At 44.8% G+C, this 25252-nt stretch overlaps 1 protein-coding gene across 1 annotated transcript in view; it reads right to left on the bottom strand.

Moving 5' to 3' along the window:
* The window catches only part of COPB2 (COPI coat complex subunit beta 2), a 121113-nt gene that overhangs the window by 46791 nt on the left and 49070 nt on the right, over positions 1–25252 (bottom strand). Inside the window, exons 7-12 of the mRNA XM_033959260.1 lie at positions 23347–23446; positions 16203–16345; positions 6392–6591; positions 2595–2705; positions 287–375; positions 91–197 (exon numbers count right to left, since the gene is read on the bottom strand). Of these exons, the coding sequence (XP_033815151.1) occupies positions 91–197; positions 287–375; positions 2595–2705; positions 6392–6591; positions 16203–16345; positions 23347–23446 (750 nt within the window). The remainder of the gene's footprint in view (positions 1–90; positions 198–286; positions 376–2594; positions 2706–6391; positions 6592–16202; positions 16346–23346; positions 23447–25252) is intronic.

Raw genomic sequence — 25252 nt, forward strand, 5'->3', positions numbered from 1 at the left:
TACTTGGCGGCAGTTGGCATGAAGAAATTTATCTAACACTTCTGATTCCTCACATCCAGTAATTTCATTTGAAATAAGCAGAAAACTTACATGCTTTGGCTGAATTTCAATTCTGCGTATCAGTTCTGTGTTCTCCCAATCATAAAAAGCCAATCCATTTACAGATCTAACACCCAGCAAGAAACCACCATAGATGCCTGCAAAACATGTCATAAAGGGGAAGGTTATATTCATGTCTAAAAATGGAATATAAAACTACCAGAACACCGGAAAAACCTGGTCTTACTCTCAGCTCCAAAGTCAGGTTTAAAAGTCTTCTTTTCCTTGAAGTTCTTAAATATCTTGACAACGCTGTTGCTCTCTCTGATTGCATACCTAAGGGACAGAGATATCAAGAGTTAAGGTTCTTACCTTGATAATATATTTTCCAGTAGATAGTAATGGTATACTGAACCTTAGAGTACTCTGTCCTTTCTCATGAGCATACTGCAGAAAGATGTCAATCACAGCTCCTCCTTCTCCCAGGAGTCTGCTTCCCCCTTCAGTTCATTCCTAAGCATGCAAGGGCTCTAGAGTAAAAAACAATAGAAGGAGGAACTCCCCAAAACCAAGGTTCTAAACTGCTCATATAACATTAAAACAGACATTAATGAAGCTATAATGTGTAAATGAATAAACATTATCATCGAACAGTAAAACACATCAAATAAAATCAACAGCTTGAATATTAAAGGAGTTCAATTATATATTTAGATTATATTTATAAACTGATTCTGAACCCATAGTCCGACTGGTAGAGAAGTCTTAACTATGGAAAGAACCATGAAACATGAAATATGAAACCATGAAACATAAGACAGAAACAGGCGCATCAGAAATTATCAGGTGGTGGGTTCAGTATACCGTTCCTATCTATTGTAAAAGATATTATCAAGTTAAGAATCTAGGGCTAGATGCACAAAACATACTGTTGGCCAAGTTTCCATGCAAATGATTTGCACGGAGGTTTGCCCTAATCCTGTCCAACCAGTCGCTTGGACTGCAACTTGGACACATGTGCAGAGCTGGTTTGGGGAAGCTCGAACAGCTGAGCGGCAGGTGAAATCCCAAACAGCCTCCTACCACACAGCTGTTGGGGCTTTTTTTTTTAATGGCACTGATGTTGTGTGTGTACTACACAAGCACAATATCTGCCCCATTAAAAAAAAAAAAAAAAAAAAAAGCCATGTCGTCCATCCCTGACAACACACCCCAGAAACAGAAGAAGCAAGAGGGATGCCCACTCCCTCCTGCCACTGTGGCCCCCCCCACACACACACCAGCCAAAATTAGCAGGAGGAAGGCCCATTCCCTTCTGTCCACCGTGAACCCCCTCCGCACTGACCCTTCCTTCCTCCTTCCTAAATTTTTTTTTTTTTTTTTTAAATCGGCAGGAGTGATGCCCACTTCCTTCTGCCACCGGATACCCCTTGAACTGCCTTACCCTCCACCACTCCGAACCCCCTCACAGTACCTGGAATTTAGTTGACAGTAGGAGATATGCCCATTCCCTTCTGCTCCTCAGGCCCACCACTGCAAAATGGCTTCCCCTGCCTCTCAGCTGTTCGGGCTTCCCTTGCCGGCTCTACGCATGTGTATCGCATCACTCTCACAGTGATCAATCAGACAGGAGAGTCGGGGATTACGATGAACCTCCGCATGAATTATTTGCAGGCAAACCTTTTAGTGTATCAGTAGCTCTTTTTGGATCGGTCAAAAATTGGATTGGAGCAGACCCATACGGCCTTAACGATCCTCTTTATTGCATCTAGCCTTGAATCGGCAATTCTGATTTTTTTCCGTTGAACAAATCAATTCACTGAAGTGAATCTGTGAACTGGGCAGCACTACTGCAGGCATCTTTCTTTTCACCACAGAGCTGAGCATACTATATCTATATAGCTTGCCCAGAACTAACATATAACATAGTATTCTTAGTAGAAGCTAGCTCCAATTCAGCTGGATGCCCATAAAGAGCAGAAGAAAAATTTTAGTCCACAAAAAATAAAAATACATATAAAAACTCTAGTACACAAAACACTTACCAGAAAAGAAGATAGCACACAGATTAGAATTATGTAAAACACTTATTCTATTTAAAATTGCATGCATGCGGGAACCATTAAGGAAGCCACTCAGCACTGAGCAGCAGTGCAAAATCGTGCGTCTGCTCGTACTTCTTTTCAGCGGCCTAAGACACTCACAGGCAGCCAATTAACAACGGGCAGGAACTTGGAAAGTTCGTTCCTGCACGCTGCACCTCCACCAACGATCATCAGTAGAGGTATGAGCCTGAGACTAGGACAGGGAGGGCGGCAGACTGCAGACCCTGGTTGCGGCGGCCTGCAATCATTTTGGAAGAGGGGTAGAGGTGGTGACCTGAATATAAACCGGGACCCCCATTTTGGGGCCAATTTTTTGGCCCCAAAATCCTGGTTTATATTTGAGTATATACAGTATACAAAAATCTGAATCTAGCTATAAAAGTAAAGACAGCTTTCAAAATCCACTACTTAGATATTCTGCTACTGAGCCCCACAGAATGCAACACTTACTCTGAAGAATCGTGGGCCCACACAAACTCCTGTGCGGAGCCAAAGCTCTTGTTTCTCAAAGCCATGGCTGTGTAGATAATGTATTCTCCATCGCCACATACCACAACAAATCTAAGAAAACAAAACAAAAAACAAACAAACATGCAAGATCAAATCTGTGTAAAGTAAACTGCAACAAAAAACCTTCAATGCATCTCTGCAACTGACAAGTTCCTCAAAGCAACAACAAGAATATACAAAACAACTGTAAAAGAATCCAGCTGAGGCAATCCTCCAGCTAACTCTTCCACTGCTAATTTTCCCAGAATTATTAGAAATATTTTAAAAATATGGCTGCCAGAGCATGTCCAAGATTGATTCACTGTGGCTATGCCTTTTCTTTGTATTATGAGATATAGCTTCCTTTTGGCTTAGGCTAAAAAGGAGAAACAAGGAGGAATATTGCAGATTTTCAAACTAGAAGAGAGAAAAATACAGCAGTCCCACACCTTAGAGGGGCTGATCAGAAAAATTAAACTATTCATTATTAAAGAAGAAATATAAGACAGGGAAAGAGGTAAAGCACTTGCAATTTCTTTGGAAACATCTTTAGTAGGTACTGCTGCTTTAACACAAGTGACAGTGGTGTAATAAGGGGGGGGGGCATTGCACCCCAGGTGCCATCTTGGCAGGGACACTAGCATCTTTCCTCTCTGCTTCCACATTGGGGGAGCAGATCTCTTAGATCAGTGGTTCTTAACCTTGTTGGAGGTACTTAACCCCACCAGTTTCATATACGTGTTCACCGAACCCTTCTTTATTGGAAAAATAAAATATGATTTTTACAAATTCAAAACATAGGTATACAGTGAGGGAAAAAATAATATCAATTTTGAAAACAAAAAAGTTCTCCTATATTTCGAATAATAACATAATAATGAAATTTACTGCAAATCAGTGTGACTTCTGCTGTTGCCTCTCAGAGACCAGTTCAGAAATGCGCGGCTTTACCTTGGCAAGTGCCACTCTCATGTCATTTTCGCAACAGTCTGTTCCTTTTCTTCGTTTTTATGTCCAGCATCCTCGAAAAGGATTGCTCGCAAAGATATGTTGTAACAAACGGTATGAAAATTTCCAGAGCTTTCTTAGCAATAACAGGGTACGTTACCAACTGTTGATACCAAAACGTTGAGAGCGTTGTTGTTCTGAAGAATTGCTGTTGAACCTGGCTCTGCTGAATTTCAATGATTTCATCGAGGTATTCATCATTGACATCTGTTGTCTCAACACTAAACGTGAACGGCTGTCTCACCCATGCTGGATATGACTCTCTTGTAGGGAAGTATCCGTCGAGAGACTTTGCAAGCTCATCTAAGTGCATGGCAATAGTTTGCTTCAGTTCCGCGGGTACAGAAATGTCTCCGATTCCAGATACATCTTCGATCTTATTTACACAGTTGTCTAGCAGGGGAAAGTTTGCGAAGTTATCGTTTTCTGTTCGTCGTTTCCATAATAGTAGCTTTTTTTGAAAAGCTTTCAGGTTTTCTTCCGCTTCGATGATGTTGACTCCACCACCCTGCATCTGCTTATTGAGATGATTGAGAGCTGCAAAGATATCAGCCATGTACGCTAAAATGAGAATGAACTCAGAATTTTTGAAGCAATCTGCATGACAATGTTGCTGCTCTTGCAAAAACAGAGCTAATTCCACACGCATGGCAAAAACACAATTCAGCACCTGTCCCCGGGATAACCACCGAACGTTAGAATGGTACAGAAGTACCTCGAATTCAGATCGCATTTCTTTACACAGCTCCTTGAAGATGCGGTGCTTCAGAGCATTATTTTGCACATAGTTCACGCATTCCACAACAATTTTTAAAACTTCTGCCAGTTTTGGAGGCAATGATGTGTGGTGCATCGGCATTCACTAGCGCACCAAAACCGGACTTTCTTCCGAGCATGGCTGGAGCTCCGTCCGAACAAACTGCAGAAACCATATCCCACGAAAGATTGTTGTCTTTGAAGAATTCATCCACAAGTTTCTTCACATCAGTTGCCTTAGTTGTTGTTGTAAGAGGCTTACAAAATAAAAAATCTTCCTTTATCACGTCGTCTTTCACATAGCGCACGAATACTGCAAGCTGGCTTAGATTGGAAACGTCTGTGGTCTCGTCGAGTTGAAGGCTGAATTTTGCCGGGCTTGAAATCAGATCTGCAACTACTTGAGCCAAGATGTCTTTGCTCATGTCCTCTATTCTGTTGCTGATGATGTCATTTGAAAGAGGAATTTCAGATAACTGAACTTCAGCCGTTTTTCCCAGTATGATATTCGCCATCTTCAACACAGCTGGTTTTATGAATGTTTCACCAATGGTGGGTGGTTTGCCCTGCTTTGCAATCAGGTAAGCAACTTCGTACGATGCTGTGAGGATCGGTTTGTTGATGGGTACAAAGCCGAGAACAGGCAGAGTAGCCTTCTCATCGAATCTTGCTCTCTCTACCTTGGATTCAGTGAGCGTTGTGTTCTTGTATTTTCCATCTCCATGCAGCTTAAGGAAATGTTCCCTTAGTTTTGCCGGAGCTAGACTAGAATTACTCAACTTGGCATTGCAAATCATGCAATTAGGGCGCTGACTCCCATCACGTTCCGTTATACAAGTGAATCCATATTGTACATATTCGTCCGACCACTTTCGTATTTTGCTCGACATAGTTAGTAAGGGATTAAAATATTAAGATGGATATCACACGACGTACCATCACAACAGTTACAATTCGACTACTGTGCGCATCAAATCCCCTGCAGCACAGATAGGCCAAGCGATGTTGCGTGATCACCTGCAGCCAATTATGGACAAGCGGGGTGTATCATCACGAATCATAAGCGTTTCGGTCACGTTCAATCATCTATCAGTTAAATCACAAATTTTGATCAGGATTGATTGATGTATATAAGGCGTTAGTTACAGATTGATAGATCAAGAAACCGAGTACACGATCAGTCTTGATCAAAATCACTGAATAACTGATAGATGACTGAACGTGACCGAAGCGCTATATGAGTCGGAGGTGTGTTTTGACCTCCGCCGAACCCGCGAGACTGACTCACCGAACCCCTGGGGTTCGGTCGAACCCAGGTTAAGAACCACTGTCTTAGATGCATTCTTCTCCCATGTACCGCTTCTAGTCTTTCCTATACAAAAAAGTCCTCATTTATTTTTTATCTTTTTAAAATATGTACCTTTTATTAAATTTTAACTTAAACAACAATAAATAACAATAATAATATGAATATAAAGTGCAATTATGTGCTCACCAAACTGTTTCACGGCAATGACTGCAAGGGTGAGCTCTAATTTTACACAGATTGGGCTTTAGTTGTAAACAGGTTGTCTAAGCTTAAAATAGTTACAATGGCTCGTCTACTTGAGCATATAGTCCAGTTAAATAGTTCAATCAAGGATCTAATCCAGAAAAGATATCCAAAAACACTTATCTCAGTCATATGTCTAATACAACTTCTGTTGATGTCTTTTCAACAGACTGGATCCTCTTCAGCACGACCATGACCAGATAAAGTGACTCAAAATAGTGATTCAAAGTGACCACCATATTTTTACCAAGTAAAAACCTTGCTGTGTTCACTTTATCAAGCGAACAATTTTCTCTGCTACCAATATGCCTCTTCTAGTCTTTGCCAGCAGTGACTAAGAACTCCTCCCTGTGGCTCACATCTGCTACAACCCTCCTTCTGACTAAATCTAACTAGAAATTAGGACAACCTGGATTTTCTAACAAATAATGCCATCTATTACCGTCCATTTGGATTGTGTTGAATGGTCTGAGGATATAGCTCACAGCTTCCCATATCCTTCACTGCCAAAGGCAGTCTTTCTCCATCCTTGATTTCAGCATCTCCCATGGCTTTTAGGTTTGCTTGTTGGACTTCAGAATGTTTAGCCCAAATTATTTTTCCATTAGCATCCATGGACATAGCAGGTTCTTCTCGGCCAAGCTATGAAACAGAAGACAACTGTCAGCTAAAGAATAAAGGTCAGAAAACGAATGCCTTACATTAAGCGGGTTAGAAATTGTTTAAATAAATAAATGCATACAGAAGATATACCATCTGCCTTGTCAACTAATATTAAAACTGCTAAACAAGGTCAAATCACTTGCATGATGGCTTCCCTTTGTTCCCTCCTGTTTTATTCAGGAAGAAAATAAGATTTATGTTGATTTACTCATTCAGTTTTACTTTGGAATTTTTTTATGCACATAGAATGCTCTATGTCTAATAGTAAATCTTGCATGCTGGATTTCTGTTTCAATAAACTAACCCTGTCCTCATCCATATGACTAAAAATCTTTTCATACTGTTTCTATGTATCCATACGAACACATTAAAACTCCAAGGGCTATCAATCCATAATCCTAAACTTCTCTCTCCCCTGTTCTCACAGAATTGTGACTATTTCCTTAGCATCACGATCAGGTCCCAGCAACTCTAACTGGCAGTATTCAAAAGATCTAGGTGCCTAAATACAAAGAATCAGAATAAAGGAGAAATTAGGTTCTTACCTGCTAATTTTCTTTCTGTTAGCCTGTAGACGGTATAGTTTGTTTACGGATGGGTATTATACCTCACTGCTACCAGCAGGTGAAGACCGAGATCAAACTTGTATATCAGTATAGCTTCCCCTCTACTAATCCAGTCTGCCAAATAGCTAAGCAGAATCTAGGAAAATTCTTAACTGAAAACAGTAAAAGACACTCCCAAACAGGAGTGTAAAAACAACAAACATCTTGAAACAACTTTAAACAACTGTTGGAACATGTGTAGAACTGTAGCCTGGAAAATAAAACATCCCCACAGCTAAGCTAGCTGTTCTTAAGTCTCCCCGGCCCTAGAAAAATACTAGAACCCGCAGAAAAAGTCAAAATCTGCACGTGAGCAAAAACCTGCAGTCACCACACCAAGACAGAAAGGGTGGGGAACTATACCAGTCTACAGGCTAACAGAAAGAAAATTTGCAGGTAAGAACCTAATTTCTCCTTCTGTATCGCCTGGTAGACCGGTATAGTTTCTTTACGGATGGGAAGTACCAAAACAGTACCCATCAAGTGTGGGACCCCCCGAAGGGCCTACACCAGAACATGTTCACCGAATACCAACATGTTCACCGAATACCGAGTCCTGACACACTTGAACATTCACACGGTAGTGTCTGACAAAGGAATGCAATGAAGACCAAACTACAGCCTTGCAAATATCCACTGGAGGCACTAGAGAAGACTCAGCCCAAGAAGCTGCCTGACCCCTAGTGGAATGAACCTTGAGAAATTCTGGAACAGGCTTCTTCTTCAGAAGATAAATGGAAGCAATAGTTTCCTTAATCCAGCATGTAACAGTAGCCTTAGAAACGCCATCCCCCTTAAGAGAACCCACTAGAAGGACAAAGAGATGATCTGATTTCCTGATCTCTTGGGTCCTCTGCACATAAGAGCGAATGGCCCGACTGACATCTAACTTGCGCAGCTGTTTCTGCTCAGAAGTGCCCTCCCGGCTACCCAACACTAGGAAGACCACTGCCTGATTGACATGAAAAGGAGAAACTACCTTTAGCAGACATGAAGGAGCAGGCCTCAAGATAACCCGCTCCCTAGAAAACTCCAAGAAGGGAGCTCTACAAGAGAAAGCCTGCAGCTCAGAAACACATCTAGCTGAAGTAATGGCCATCAAGAAGACCGCTTTAAGAGTAAGGTCCTTCAAAGAGCAGTCACCCAACGGTTCAAAAGGAGGGCACACTAGAACTGACAGAACCAGATTGAGATCCCAAGATGGAACAGAGGGCCACACGGGAGGCCTGAACAACTTGGCTGCCCAAAAGAAGCGAATCACATCAGGAATGGCAGTCAAACGCTGACCTTTTACTAATCCCTGAAAGGCTGACAAGGCCGCAAGCTGAACTCAGAGAGAAGACCAAGCCAGTCCCCTATCCAGGCCATCTTGAAAGAACTCTAAGATATTAGGCGGGGAAGCGCGAGAAGAGACCATTCCACACGCATCACACCACTCTTCAAATAGATGCCAAACCCTCATGTAAGCCCGAGAGGTGGAAAGCTCTGGGACCCCAAGATAGTTGAGTTCACTTTATCTGAATGCCTCTTCTTACCTAGGGGACCCAGATTGAACATTGGAATGGGAACCTGAGTTAGAAGGTTGTCCAAGACAGGCAGAGGAAGAGAATCCGCCACCAGATGCCTCACCAGATCCGTGTACCACAGTCATAGAGGTCAATCCGGAGCCACCAGAACCACGAGGCCTGGATGGCTAATTATGCGGAGAAGAACTCTGCCCCCTAAAGGCCACAGAGGGAACACATACAACAGCCCCTCCGTTGGCCATGGTTGAACCAGAGAATCCAGGCCCTCGGCACAGGCCGGCTGCGAGTACCTCACGTCTGAAGCACAATGAGCACTTTTTCCCTTAAAAGTGCTCATTGTGCTAGAAACCGCCCTAGCTGCGAGAAAAGTGCTGGTTAATTGAGAAAATACAGTAAAAAGGCAGTTTTTAAAGGGAAATTAGCCCTTTAGACCAGCACACCTCAGGATTCTTGACTTTTTTTTTTTTTTTTACAGAACAGACTCCACGGCTCTCAAAGCTGGAGGGCTGACCAACCAGGGGGCCAGCTGAGGCACCTCTACAAAAATATGGGGAGGTGAAGAAGGTGGGGGAAGGACCCAGCACGAGACCTGCCGGGTTTAACACCCCCGAGGTCAGACGGATCCCCAAACAGGACCCGTTCAAGCTCTATCTGGCACAAAAGGGAAACCAGAGGTCCAAAAACAAAGTTCCAACAGTGCTAAGAGGGGAGCCGAAATTAGCCTTACAACCTGCTACTGGAGACATCGAATATTATATAAGCTATCTTTACTCACCTTTAAATCGTTATTATCCAAAACTCCATCATTCATTTATAAAGTTCTAATTCCATACACCTCTCAAAAAACTTTACGATCTAATCAACAACTTTTATTGGTCATTCCCTCTCTCAAAAAGCACAGTTACTTACCGTAACAGGTGTTATCCAGGGACAGCAGGCAGATATTCTTGACTGATGGGTGACGGCACCGACGGAGCCCCGGTACGGACAATTTTAGAGTGATTGCACTCTAAGAACTTTTTAGAAAGTTCTAGCTCGGCCGCACCGCGCACGCGCGAGTGCCTTCCCGCCCGACAGAGGCGCGCGGTCCCTCAGTTAGTATAAGCCAGCTAAGAAGCCAACCCGGGGAGGTGGGTGGGACGCAAGAATATTTGCCTGCTGTCCCTGGATAACACCTGTTACGGTAAGTAACTGTGCTTTATCCCAGGACAAGCAGGCAGCATATTCTTGACTGATGGGTGACCTCTAAGCTAACAAAAAGAGGGATGGAGGGAAGGTTGGCCATTAAGAAAACAAATTTTGTAAAACAGATTGGCCGAAGTGACCATCCCTTCTGGAGAATGCATCCAGACAATAATGAGATGTAAAAGTGTGAACTGAGGACCAAGTAGCAGCTTTGCAGATTTCCTCAATAGGAGTGGAACGGAGGAAAGCTACAGATGCTGCCATTGCTCTGACTCTATGGGCCGTGACAGAACCTTCCAGTGTCAGTCCGGTCTGAGCATAACAGAATGAAATGCACGCTGCTAGCCAATTAGACAACGTACGTTTAGAAACAGGACGTCCCAATTTATTCGGATCAAAGGACAGAAAAAGCTGAGGAACTGATCTGTGGGGTTTCGTACGCTCCAGATAGTAAGCAAGAGCCCTTTTACAATCCAAAGTATGCAGAGCTTGTTCCCCAGAATGAGAATGAGGTTTTGGAAAGAAAACCGGTAGAACAATGGATTGGTTGAGATGAAAGTCAGAAACAACCTTGGGGAGAAACTTTGGATGTGTACGCAGAACCACCTTGTCATGGTGAAAAACCGTAAAAGGTGGATCTGCAACCAGTGCATGAAGCTCACTGACTCTCCTGGCAGAGGTAAGAGCAATAAGAAAAAGTACTTTCCAAGTGAGAAATTTGAAAGGAGAAGTAGCTAAAGGTTCAAATGGAGGTTTCATTAAAGCTGAAAGAACCACATTGAGATCCCAGATAACCGGAGGGGCTTTAAGAGGTGGTTTCACATTGAAAAGCCCACGCATGAACCTGGACACCAGGGGATGAGCTGAAAGAAGTTTTCCATGGACTGGCTCATGAAAAGCTGCAATGGCACTGAGGTGGACCCTGATGGAAGAGGACTTCAGGCCAGAGTCAGACAAAGAAAGAAGATAATCCAACAACGTCTCCACTGCTAGGGAAGTGGGATCAAGATGATGAAGAAGACACCAGGAAGAAAATCTCGTCCACTTTTGATGGTAACATTGTAGAGTGGCTGGTTTCCTGGAGGCATCCAGAATGGAACGAACGGGCTGAGACAAAAGAGTATCAGTCGAGTTCAGCCCGAGAGATACCAAGCCATCAGGTGTAGAGACTGGAGGTTGGGATGCAGAAGGGTTCCCTGCTGTTGGGTAAGCAGAGAAGGAAACAGAGGAAGAAGAAAAGGTTCCCTGGAACTGAGTTGAAGTAGAAGGGAGAACCAATGTTGCCTGGGCCACCTCGGAGCAATCAGAATCATGGTGGCTCGTTCCCTCTTGAGCTTGAACAAGGTTCTCAACATGAGAGGCAGAGGAGGGAAGGCGTACAGGAACAGATTCGACCAGTCGAGGAGAAAAGCATCTGCTGTTAGACGGTGTGGAGAGTAAAGTCTGGAGCAGAATAGGGGCAGCTGATGATTGTGAGGAGCTGCAAAGAGGTCTATCTGAGGAGTGCCCCATTGATCGAAGATAGACTGCAGAGTCACGGGATCGAGTGTCCACTCGTGAGGTTGGAGAATTCTGCTGAGTTTGTCCGCTAAGGAATTCTGTTTCCCCTGAATGTATATAGCTTTCAGGAAGAGATGGTGATCTATGGCCCAAGTCCAGATCTTCTGGGCTTCCTGGCATAAAAGGCGAGAGCCTGTCCCACCCTGTTTGTTGATGTAGTACATCGCAACCTGATTGTCTGTGCACAACAGAAGGACCTGAGGAAAGAGAAGGTGTTGGAAGGCCTTGAGGGCGTAAAACATCGCTCTGAGTTCCAGGAAATTGATTTGATGCTTCCTTTCCTGGGCTGACCAAAGACCTTGAGTCTGGAACTCGTTCAAGTGAGCTCCCCATGCGTACAGAGAGGCGTCGGTGGTGATGACTAGTTGATGAGGAGGCTGATGGAACAGAAGACCTCTGGATAGATTTGAGGATACCAACCACCATTGAAGAGACTGACGAAGAGATGATGTCACAGATATGTGTCGTGAGCAAGGATCCGACGCTTGGGACCACTGGGTAGCAAGGGTCCATTGAGGAGTGCGCAGGTGAAGACGGGCATGAGGTGTGACATGAACTGTGGATGCCATGTGCCCCAAGAGTGCCATCATTTGTCTTGCTGAGATGGACGGCAGAGGAAGCACCTGGTGACATAGAGACTGAAGAGTCTGGAGACGATTGGATGGTAGGAAAGCTCTCATGAGGAGTGTATCCAGGATCGCTCCAATGAATTGAAGTCTCTGAGTGGGAATGATATGAGATTTGGGTAGATTGATCTCGAATCCCAGAAGTTGTAGAAACTGGATGGTTTGGTTGGTGGCCAGAAGGACTGCTTGAGCGGAAGTGTCTTTGATCAACCAATCGTCCAGGTAAGGAAATACATGCAGGTGGTGAGAGCGTAGAAATGCCGCTACCACAATGAGACATTTGGTGAATACCCTTGGAGATGAGGCAAGACCGAAGGGCAGCACCTTGTACTGGTAATGACAATGATTGATCATGAATCGGAGATATGGTCTTGAGGTTACATTGATCGGTATGTGAGTGTAAGCCTCTTTGAGATCGAGGGAGCATAGCCAGTCGTTTTGATTTAGAAGGGGATAAAGGATGGCTAAAGAAAGCATCTTGAATTTTTCTTTTACTAGATGAATGTTGAGATCGCGAAGATCCAGGATAGGTCTGAGATCTCCTGTCTTTTTGGGAACTAGAAAGTAACGGGAGTAGAATCCCTGCCCCTTTTGATCTAGAGGAACTTCCTCTATAGCGTTCAGAAGGAGGAGGGATTGGACCTCCTGAATAAGGAGGGCCGATTGAGGACTGTTCAAAGCAGACTCTTTTGGCAGGCTTTGAGGTGGAAGAGTCTGAAAGTTGAGAGAGTAGCCGTGGCGGATGATGTTGAGGACCCATTGGTCCGATGTGATTACTTCCCACCGGCTGAGGAACAGAGAAAGTCGACCTCCTATAGGCTGAGGCAGGAGAGCAGGAATAGGGATACTGGCTATACTGTGGAGAATGAAGTCAAAAGGGCTGTGACTTCTGCTGAGGAGGTTGTTTAACAGCTTGTTGCTGCTGCTGTTGTCTGGGAGGCTGACGTTGTTGTTGCCTCTGACGCCTAGGTTGCTGAGCAGTGGTAGTCAATGGACGAGCTGTGAAGCGGCGTTGATAGGCCGATTGCTGCCTGTATGGTCTTGGCGGAGGAGGCTTCTTTTTATTCTTGAGCAGGGTATCCCAGCGCGTCTCATGAGCAGAGAGCTTTTGTGTGGTTGAGTCCATGGAATCCCCAAAGAGCTCATCCCCTAGGCATGGGGCATTGGCTAACCGATCTTGATGGTTAACATCAAGCTCGGATACCCGAAGCCAGGCCAAACGACGCATAGCCACTGACATTGCTGTCGCTCTGGATGTAAGTTCAAAGGTGTCATATATGGATCTAACCATAAACTTACGTAATTGTAGAAGAGACGACAAGCATGTGTGAAAAGCGGGATGCTTTCGTGAAGGAAGATATTTTTCGAAAGAAGCCATGGTGGTAAGGAGATGCTTTAAATAAAAAGAAAAATGAAAAGCATAATTACTAGCCCTATTTGCTAACATAGCATTTTGGTAGAGCCTCTTACCAAATTTATCCATGGCCCTTCCTTCTCTGCCAGGAGGGACAGATGCATATACACTGGCTCCTGAAGTCTTTTTAAGGGTGGATTCGACAAATAAGGATTCATGTGGAAGTTGAGGCTTGTCGAACCCAGGAATGGGAATTACCTTATATAGAGAATCCAGTTTACGTGGGGCCCCTGGGACAGTTAAAGGAGTCTCTAAATTCTTATAGAAAGTTTCCCTCAAGATGTCATGAAGGGGAAGTTTCAAAAATTCCTTTGGAGGCTGATCAAAATCAAGGGCATCCAAAAAAGCTTTAGACTTTTTGGATTCAGCCTCCAAAGGAATGGACAAGGACTCACACATCTCTTTCAAAAAACTAGAGAAAGAGGAAGTGGCCTGTTTGGAGGATGGGTCAGGGACAGCCGAATCCTCCTCCTCTGAGGAACATTCGCCTTCAGAAAGAAAGGGTTCCTCTGAGTCTCCCCACAGATCAGGGTCCCTGACATGGGAAGAATGGTCCCGAGACTCAGGTGTCGACGTTTGCATGTGTCGGGTTTTGCGCACCGACTTACCCGACCTCATCGATACCGAGTCAGGAGAAGTTATCGGTCGCACCGGTGCCGAAGTCTGCACCGATTGATGGTGAGCTCTCGGCTCCGGTGCAAGGACTGGCATCGATACCGATGAGGTTAGGTGAAGCGGTACCGAGACAGTGGAAGCGGGTAACACGGGTTCCACAATCGGTATCGATACGGGTTGATCCACAACCGGTACCGGTGGCTCGGTGCGGACTGGCACCGGAAGGTTCGGTGTCATGATAGCAGGAAGGAGTCGTTCTAATTGCTCCTTAAGCTGCACCTGAAGGATGGCCGTAATGCGGTCATCGAGGGATGGCACCGGTACCGCTTTTTTCTTCTGCGGTACCTGCGGTGCCGCTCGACGCCCCGGAGATGAGGAGCCCGATGTCGAGGGACTCACCTCTATAGGGGCGGAGCGCTTCCGCTGGCGTCTTACAGGCGGCAGGATTGGACTCACTGCACTCGAGGCCGGAAGACGTTCCAGCGGGGAAGGCTTCTTAGCCGGCTTACCTGACTGTTGAGATGCCGGTGTGGAATCACGCGGCGTCGAAGACGAGGGTGCCGACTGAATCGGTGCCGAAGCCGGAGTCGAAGGAACGGGGTCGGACATCTCGGCACCGAATAACAATCGCTGCTGAATTTGGCGATTTTTCAATGTCCGTTTTTTTAAAGTAGCACAGCGGGTGCAAGAAGAGGCCTGATGCTCAGGACCCAAACACTGTAAACACCAGTTGTGTGGGTCCGTGAGAGATATAGGCCTAGCACACCGCTGGCACTTTTTAAAACCCGGTTGAGGGGGCATGAAAGTAAAAACGGCTTCCGCCAAATCGAAGGCCGAGGCTTCGATGGTGGCAGAAGGCCCCGCCGGGGAAAACCGAATGAAGAATAAAAATGAAAGTTTTTTTTTTTTTTTTTTTACAAATGGAAAAAAAGAAAAAAGGCAATTTAAGCCAAAACGTTTACGCGAGCGGGAAGGCAAGTTAGGAGAAAATTTCAACAGCCGTTGAAAACGCGTCTTCTTAGCTCCGCGGAAACTAAGAAACTGAGGGACCGCGCGCCTCTGTCGGGCGGGAAGGCACTCGCGCGTGCGCGGTGCGGCCGAGCTAGAACTTTCTAAAAAGTTCTTAGAGTGCAATCACTCTAAAATTGTCCGTACCGGGGCTCCGTCGGTGCCGTCACCCATCAGTCAAGAATATGCTGCCTGCTTGTCCTGGGATAATCATAAATACCAGAAGACAGTATATTTTCTCTGTCACAGCCCCGCAAACATGGAACTCTCTCCCACTTTATTTAAGGGAGGAGAAAAACCTCGATAAATTTAAAAGTCAGCTTAAGAGTTTTCTTTTTAAAGACGCTTTCAATTCTTAATTGAAATGCCAATTACTCTTTACAACTCCCTTTCACTTCAGTCAGCTATATATATTTTGTTTTCCCATCCATTCTGTGTTTTTACCATTATTGATCCCTCCTTTCCTATTATAAATTGTATTTCTTCCCCCTCTATCCCAATGTTTCCTGTCCATATTTGTCTAGTTTTTTTAAAATGATTTTTAGATTTTTATTATATTATTGTTAATTTTATCATGTATTTTCTGTAAATGTAAATCGCTTAGTAGTTATGATAGGCGATTAATCAAATAATGAATAAAACTTGAAACTTGAGATACTGATATACAAGTTTGATCTCAGTCTCCACCTGCTGGTAGCAGTGAGGTATAATACCCATCCGTAAAAGAACTATAAAAGGTGATACAGAATGAATACTTTCTTCTTGCTGAGTACCTGGGCAGATAAAGTGGTCAAGGTCCAGCAAGGGAAAGTTAGGCACTCAGCACTTAGATTAAAGCACCTTTATTTAGAACACTCAACAGCAGGCCTAAAATTAGACACCCAAGTTAGAAAAAGTTTCACCCTCTAACTCAGGCACCTTATTTAGGCTAAAATGTTACTGAACTTTAAGTACCTAAACCTGAAGGGCATAGGTCAGGAGCACATGTCCTTGAAAAATTGGCCTGTAGAGCATTTGCCAACAAGTTAAGTTTGAGAAAAGTATTGAATACCTTAACAATGATGCTGCCTTCATCATATCCCAGAGCCACATTATTGGATCCCCTCAGACTGGCCACACACCACACTCGTTCCATGCCATAATTCAGCGTACTTTCCAGTCGATATGTACTGGAATGCCAAATACGGACAGTACCTGAAAATAAAATGTCCTATGATCACATTGGCATTCAAATGTTACAAACCTTTACATACTAGAATGATATATTTCTCTATCAACAAGACAAGGCCCATAAAGCATTAGCTTGTGCTGTTAGTAAATGACCTTCAAAATGATTTAGTAATGATGCCATACATTTTAACAGCAAATAGATACAGAATAAATGAAAATAAAAAAAGATGAATACTGATGCATAAATGTGACAAACAAGGAAAGCACAGTTACTTATCGTAACAGGTGTTATCCAGGGACAGCAGGCATATATTCTCACATTTGGGTGATGTCATCTACGGAGCCCCGAAGCGGACAGCTTTTTCAAGCAAACTTGATTGAAGATTTTAAGTTTGCTCTGCTGCTCCACGCATGCGTGCCTTCCTGCTCCACTAGAGGGTGCATCTCCTCCTCGTGGTCTCCAGTACACTTAACCAGCAAAGAAGCCAACCTCGGGGAGGCGGGCGGGTTGTGAGAATATATGCCTGCTGTCCCTGGATAACACCTGTTACGGTAAGTAACTGTGCTTTATCCCAGGACAAGCAGGCATGATATTCTCACATGTGGGTGACCTCCAAGCTAACTGAAAAGGGATGGAGGGAAGTTGGCAATTTAAGCAAATAGATTACGCAATACCGATTGGCCAAAACGGCCATCGCTCCTGGACAATGTATCCAGGCAGTAGTGGGAGGTGAAAGTATGAACCGAAGACCACGTGGCAGCCTTGCAGATTTCCTCAATTGGTGTGGACCGGAGGAAGGCTACGGAGGCTGCCATCGCTCGGACTTTATGTCCCGTTACTCGACCATGCAGTGCGAGACCAGCCTGAGCGTAGCAAAAAGAAATACAAGCAGCCAACCAGTTGGACAAGGTGCGCTTGGAAACTGGGCGACCCAGCCGATTAGGGTCGAAGGACAAAAACAATTGTGGGACTGTCCGATGAGACTGAGTGCGTTGGAGGTAAAAGGCCAACGCTCTCTTACAATCAAGCGTGTGTAGCGCCGTCTCTCCGGGATGAAAGTGGGGCTTGGGGAAAAATACTGGTAAGACGATGGACTGGTTGAGGTGGAAATCAGATACCACTTTAGGTAGGAACTTAGGGTTAGTGCGGAGGACCACCTTGTCGTGATGGAATACAGTGAAAGGTGGGTCCGCCACCAGAGCCTGTAGCTCGCTAACCCGCTGAGCGGAAGTGAGTGCGAGCAGGAAGATCACCTTCCAAGTGAGGAATTTCAGATGGCATTTGTCTAATGGCTCAAATGGGGGTTTCATGAGTTGAGCCAGCACCACATTAAGGTCCCAAACCACCGGGGGAGGTTTGACAGGAGGGTGGACATTCAAAAGACCTTTCATGAAACGAGAAACTAAGGGATGGAGTGAAAGGGCTTTTCCTTCCAGGGGTTGATGGAAGGCAGCAATTGCACTAAGATGTACCCGAATGGAGCCCCTCGGAGACGATGCCGGGGTACAGGGTACCAATCGATTTCGAATCGGTGACCTCGACCCGGACTCCCTTGGCGAAAGCCTGGGACCTCGGCTCGGAGCCCCGGTCCAAGGGGGAGTTAGGAGCATGTGAGGGTTGGAGAGTGATAACTCAGTCACCTTCAGCGTCCCTGTACGGGGCGTCGGTGAACGGCCTCGTAGTGTGGGAGAACTCCGGGCCTTCTTAGAGGTACGGCGGTTTGAGGTTTCGGTCATTTTAGCGCGACGCTTTGCCCCGCGGCGGTCCGTGGAGGGAGAGCGTCTCGGGCACCTCGGCGAGGAATCCGAGGAGGATGGAATGCGGCGAAGCTGGCGCACTTTGCCCCGAGGGGGCTCGATGCGAGGCTCAGGCTGGTCCGGCGCACGCGAGGTCGAGGTCGGGGCCGGTTGTAGATGGGCCAGCGCAGCAGACAGCTCCGACAAGATCATCACCCGGAGCAGGTCCTGGAAAACGGGCACGGACAGCATCGAGGGCATGTCCGATGCCTCGGTGCACTCCACCAGGGGCGACCTCGTATCAGAGTATTCCCGTGTGGTGGAGGCACGGCCCGAAGGCTTGGAAGGCTTCGCCGGGGCTGAAAGCATGGGGCTTCCACCATGCGTCGCCGGTGTCCCCGAGGCTGGCTTCTTCGCTGGTGCGGAACCTGAAGAAGGAAGAGGAGACTTACCCGGAGCCGAGGCTTTCTGCTGTCCCGAGGGCTTCGGGGTCGAGTCTCGAAGTGGTGTCGAGGTATTTGGGGCCGAGGTCAAGGCCGGGGCCGACCTCGAGGCCGAGGTAGTGGGTTGGTCGGCGGTGAAAAGGTCCGCCATGCGGGCTTTTCTTCGACGGAGGGCCCGGTTCTGAAAAGTAGCACACTGGGGGCAGGAGTCAGTTGGATGGGCGGCCCCCAGGCAGAGGATGCACCAGCGATGCGGGTCTGTGATGGAAAGGAGCCGCTCGCACCGGGTGCACTTTTTAAAGCCGGTCAGGGGCCGGGACATAGAAAAAGAAACTGGCTGTGGCTCGAGTAGCCACGCAGCCACGGCGGCCCGGAAGCCTCCGGGTCGGTCGAAACGAAGCAGGAACAGGAAAAAAATTTGCGCACAGCGACTTAATCGAAAAAGCAAGAAAAAATCGCGGTGCTAGAAGGCAGTTGGGGCAGAGCCTGGAAAAAAACGACTTCTAGGCTCAGCGGAAAAATTTGAACTGGAGACCACGAGGAGGAGATGCGCCCTCTAGTGTATATTGGTTTAACTTTAACTTGGTTTGTAGTTTGGAAATAATTTTATTTATCCCAGGACAAGCAGGCATGATATTCTCACATGTGGGTGACGTCATCTACGGAGCCCCGATGCGGACAGCTTTTTCAAGCAGGAAGGCACGCATGCGTGGAGCAGCAGAGCAAACTTAAAATCTTCAATCAAGTTTGCTTGAAAAAGCTGTCCGCATCGGGGCTCCGTAGATGACGTCACCCACATGTGAGAATATCATGCCTGCTTGTCCTGGGATAAATAAAATTATTTCCAAACTACAAACCAAGTTAAAGTTTTGGGACTCTGATTGGTCTCCTTTTCTTGACCTGCACGAGCAAACTGGAGTTCTTGTGAAAGCATATTCTATATTTATGGAATATTACTTAGGACTATATTTGAAAACTGAATTTATAAGATTATCCAGGTAACACATTATAAAATTGCAGCATGCTGTTAATGCAGCAGATAATGCTTTTAACTTAATGCCACTTCACTGGAGAGCATCAAAAGCATCCATGTTATCAATTATGCACTTAGGTCCCAATTCTATATATGTGGCCTAAAAAATTGGTATCAACTAATGTAGCACTAAGCACGATTCTATAAAAGTTAGGCTCACTGTACAGAACCTTGCTTAGCGCCACTTAAGTAGACTTAGGCGTTGCTAGGCATCCTTTTAGGCAGTGTCTCTCAAACTTTTTCGAGCTGGGGCACACTAAAGGTAGTGACCACAGCTCAACGCACCCAGAAGTGTGCAGACATCACTGTGATGACATCGCATGTATGCATGACATCATTACGCTGACATCAAAGCATGCGCAGAGGCCATCCAGACAGGCCCTGAAATGCCAATAGGATGTGCCAGCAGGAAAGTCTAACAAATATCAACTGAGTACCCCCAACCACAGACCTCCCAAACTCCACCCTGGCCCACCCAAGCTCTTCCCCCAGATCCCACCCCTTTTACAAATTGTAATGAAATTTTTTCCATTTATTTTTCATATACACACAATATACACAGCAGATATAAATTTTCAAAACTGACACATTTCAATCACTATATCTATCTATATATATATATATATATATATATAAAATCGGAGGTATGTATGTGTGTGTGTATGTGCCGCGATCACGCAAAACCGGCTTGACCAATTTGAACGAAACTTGGTATGCAGATCCCTCACTACCTGGGATGATATGTTCTGGGGGTCTCGCGGCCCACCTGCACACGTGGGCGGAGCTACAAACAGAAAATCAGATTTCACCCATTCATGTCAATGGAAAAAATGTAAAAAGCTGCCATTCTCACTGTAATTCAAAAACGGCTTGACCGATTTGAACGAAATTTGGTATGCAGATCCCTCACTACCTGGGGTGATATGTTCTGGGGGTCTCGCGGCCCACCTGCACACGTGGGCGGAGCTACAAACAGAAAATCAGATTTCACCCATTCATGTCAATGGAAAAAATGTAAAAAGCTGCCATTCTCACTGTAATTCATAAACGGCTTGACCGATTTGAACGAAACTTGGTATGCAGATCCCTCACTACCTGGGGTGATATGTTCTGGGGGTCTCGCGGCCCACCTGCACACGTGGGCGGAGCTACAAACAGAAAATCAGATTTCACCCATTCATGTCAATGGAAAAAATGTAAAAAGCTGCCATTCTCACAGTAATTCAAAAACGGCTTGACCGATTTGAACGAAACTTGGTATGCAGTTCCCTCACTACCTGGGGTGATATGTTCTGGGGGGTCTCGCGGCCCACAACTCTATGTTGCTTGCTCAAGGGTGGGTTCACTCAAGAATTTATATGTTCTTGCTCCAGGAGGTGAAACTAAAATTGTTGTTTATAATCACGTTGTGCATTAGTTGTATTGTATTCATTTTGTCAAATATTTCATATTATAATTTGAATATTGTACTTTTTATTAGGCTGTAAAAAATAATTTCATTCACCACTATAAAGTATCTTTATTTGAATCCATTTACAGTGTTATTGCTATAATTAAATATCCGTGCAACGCCGGGGCATCAGCTAGTTGAAAATAAAATCACTTTCCCTACCTTTGTTGTCTGGTGACTATTTTTCTGTGCTTTTAACTATGCTTCCAGGGCCTTAAGGCAAACCCAAAAAAATGAGAACTGCAGTAAAGAAGCAAAGCAAAAAAAACCCCCAAAACTGCAGAAAAATGCAGGAATTTATTCAATAAAAGTCATAAAAACATAGATAACATAAATAAAAATAAATGTATCCAAAAACTGGTCCTTGTTCTCGTGTGTACCAGACTAACACGGTCTGTGTTTCAAAAAACACTTCTTCCTCAGGGGTCCCGGATGTTATCGTACATGCAATATCAAAAAAACCAAATTGGATAAAACAAACAAATTCTCAAACGAAACAGGTGTGAAGAACTCCTGTCTGAGGTGTTGCTCTGAGAAACACTAACGCCCGGATTCTGTATAGGATGCCTGTCCCGGGCGTCCTATACAGAATCGGGCCTACACCCACCCAAAGTAAACCCGATTCTGTAACCGACGTCCATGTTGCAGACGCCAGTTACAGAATCGGGTTTGTTTAGACGTGGCCGCTATACTTAATCGCGGCAAGGGATCTCCCTGCCGCGATTAGTATAGCGGCTACGGCCGCCAGTCTCCCCTCCCCAACCCCCCCCCCGACGATTGTGGCAGGAGGGTGCCCAACCCCTCCTGCTGACAGAGCCCCTCCTGAAGATCGCCGGCAGGAGGGTACCCAACCCCACCTGCTGACAGACCCCCCCAATGACCCCCCTAAACAAAATGCCCCAAACCCCCTCGCTGGACCCCTACAACGGCCCCCCAAAAAAATCACCGGCAGGAAGGTGCCCAGCCCCTCCTGCAGAACCCAATGCCCCCCTCCCAAAGATCGCCAGCAGGAGGGTGCCCAACCTCTCCTGCCGGACCCCCCCCCAACAAAACCCTCCCACCCTGGAACCCCCCCTCAGGCTTACCTGCAAGTTGGCTGGACGGATCCTCACACCGTCCGGCCAGCAGGCCCATCTGTCCAAATGAGGCGGGCCCGCCCCTCCTCTGCCCAACCCACAGGATCCTAGGGCCTGATTGGCCCAGGTGCCTAAAGCCCCTCCCGCTAATAATAGTTTAGCCGCTGTTTCATCAGGCAGCCTCGGGGCCTTTGCTAGGCCGGCCTGTTTCAATGCTTCACAATCAGCTTTAATTGGACTTATTTGAAAATTAGGCACCTCACTCGAAAAACTTGATTCTATAAAAAGTAGGCACCTAGCCTAAAGTGCCTACACTAAAAGTGGGAGTGGTTAGGGGTGGATCATAAGTGTTTTTTTGAGTTGGGTGCCTCTTTTTGAATCAGGTGTCATTAGGCTCTGATATTGGCGCCTTACTTTAGGCATAGAAAACCATGGCATAAAATTGAGGATGCCTAAATGTTAGGATGCTGAGGGCTGCCTAAGCATGCTTAAACACCAAGCGTGATTCTATAATTCTAAGTATTTTACAATTGGTGTCTATATCAGCGCTTAACTTTAGACAGACTTTATAGAATCAGGGCTTTAAGGGCTATTTTATAAATGACATACATAATGCACTTAACACACAAGGGGAGGGCAGTGTTCACATGAGAGGAACCAACATATACATACTACCGACATGGTATCAGTGGATCTGCCTAAATGTAGGCAAAATGATGCGGATTTATGCTAATATTCTAAAACAGAACATTAATGCTCAGACACTATTACAGAATTAGCACTCAGTGGGTGACATTTAGGTGTCTAAATAGTGGTACTGTTTTCTAGAACTGCCCCCTAAATGTATTCTGCTATAACTGCATGGGCATCAGAAGAAGGGTAGAAAGTATTGGGCCTGTCCCTAACAATTAATATAGAGGCTCCGCAGTTACAGTGTGGTAATTTGAGCAGCTAAGTGATAACTGCAAAAGTTTATGGTACTTTATAAAAATTGTCCCTTACTAATTTTGCAATCAATCTGCAATGTGCTACTCTATTTACAGTTCTACAATGATGGATGACAGTACCAGGCAGATACCTCAAAATATCAACCTATCTGCTTTCAGGCCCTCCTATAGCTTCTTTTGCAATGTCAGTAAAAGGGGGAAAATGTGCTTGTACTGCTTGTTTAAAATTGCTATGGAAGCAATAATAAATATTTTTGGTTGATTCTAATGTAAAAGATTGACTTTAATATACTGGATGCCTCCCTACAATATATTATGCATAAGATAAAGGAACATTACCATCTTCAGAGCCTGTAATAATGATAGGCAACTCGGGATGGAAACTGACACAGGATACATTCTGTGCATGTCCTTCCAGGGTCTGAACACAAGTTTTATTCTGAAAAGAAAAAAACTGCTTTTACAAAATAACCCTTTCACACAAAAATTAAGAACTGATGACAAAAAATCTGATATAAATTGTATTTATACATCCTATCTAAACAGTTTTAATGCTCAAGTACCTGACCTGCGGCAAAACTTATTGAATGTGAAAAATCTAGCTATCTGAAGGTGTCATGGAAAAGACAGATTGCTATCTGTTTTTCCCCACTATACAATCACAGTTCACATGAAATTCAACGAGGCACTTGACCTTACTGTGCCATAAAAATCAATGTGAGAACAGAATTTGAACTAACATGTCCCAAGTCTTTCATTTTTCTGATAGGTGATGATTCCTTACTTTTATCTATGAATTAAACCATATTTGGATTCTAAACAGACACATAAAAGAAATACTAAAAGAATGCAAGATTTTATTCATCACAACAAATTTAGCATTATATGTAATTTATTCCTAACATTTTTTATATAATCTGTAAATTTTCCAAGTTTTACTTCATAATGAAATTATCAATATTTAAACTTTCTGAGTTTGGTATGTTACATAACTGTATAAGCAATAACGATGTAACAATCATCCCCAGAAACTACCAAATAGCTAACTCACATGACAATGAAATACCTACAGACATGATCTGGAGTTCCTTTCTAGATCCAGAATGGATCTAACTACACCAACACCTACACCAAACTCTACAACAAATACTCTAAATCTCACTGCATCCTAGATACGTGCCCTCCGGAGATTATGAAAGCGGCACTACCAGAATTCAAAATATCACTATTACACTACCTAACCCACAACCTAAAAAATGGGACTTTCCTCACTAACAACGGCCACATAATAATAACCCCCATCCCAAAAATTAGAAAAGAATCCTCAGCGCTAATAACAAACTACAGACCAATAGCATCTATCCCATTCATTGTAAAAATCATGGAAGGACTAGTACACACCCAACTATTGGACTACCTTAATCAATTCTCTCTCCTGCATGAAACTCAATCCGGCTTTAGAACCCTATTCAGTACGGAGACAGTAATCGCTGCCATCCTAGACTATCTGCGCCTATTATTTAGTAAGGGCCTCAATGCCCTGATCATGCAATTCAAACGCCCTGATCATGCAATTCGACATGAGCTCTGCATTCGACTTGGTAGACCATGAGAAAATGATGCAATGCTTAGACGCCATTGGTATCAGAACTGAGGTACTAAACTGGTTTCGTGGCTTCCTCACATCCCGTTCTTTCCAGGTACACTTTAACAACGAACACTCCGACACCTGGAGCAACTCATCCAGAGTGCCACAAGTGTCATCGCTTTCCCCACTGCTTTTCAATATCTACATGTCCTCATTAAGTGTGAAACTAACCCAATTAGGAATAAAACTATTCAGCTACGCAGATGACTTTACGATCATCATCCCATTCGCCAACTCCATCTCGGAAACCATTCCCAAGGCATCCGATGCCATAAATGAGATAGAACAATGGATGACAGATTTCAAGCTCAAGCTCAACCCAGAAAAAACAAAATTCTTCGTTGCCTCCCCTCACCTGCTTGACAATAAAACCTCACTATGCATCAATAAACTCAACTACCCTATTCAGCCCACCATGAAAATACTAGGTGTTATTCTAGACCAATGCCTAACAATGAAGGAACAAGTGGATTCCCTATTCAGAAAAGGTTTCCTTACTCTCTGGAAACTCAGAACCATTAAATCATACTTCGATACGTCAACATTCAGAATCCTAGTGCAATCCCTCATACTGAGTCAGCTTGACTACTGCAACAT

The sequence above is a fragment of the Geotrypetes seraphini genome, chromosome 9 (genome assembly GCF_902459505.1).
Source record: "Geotrypetes seraphini chromosome 9, aGeoSer1.1, whole genome shotgun sequence".
NCBI lineage: Eukaryota > Metazoa > Chordata > Amphibia > Gymnophiona > Dermophiidae > Geotrypetes > Geotrypetes seraphini.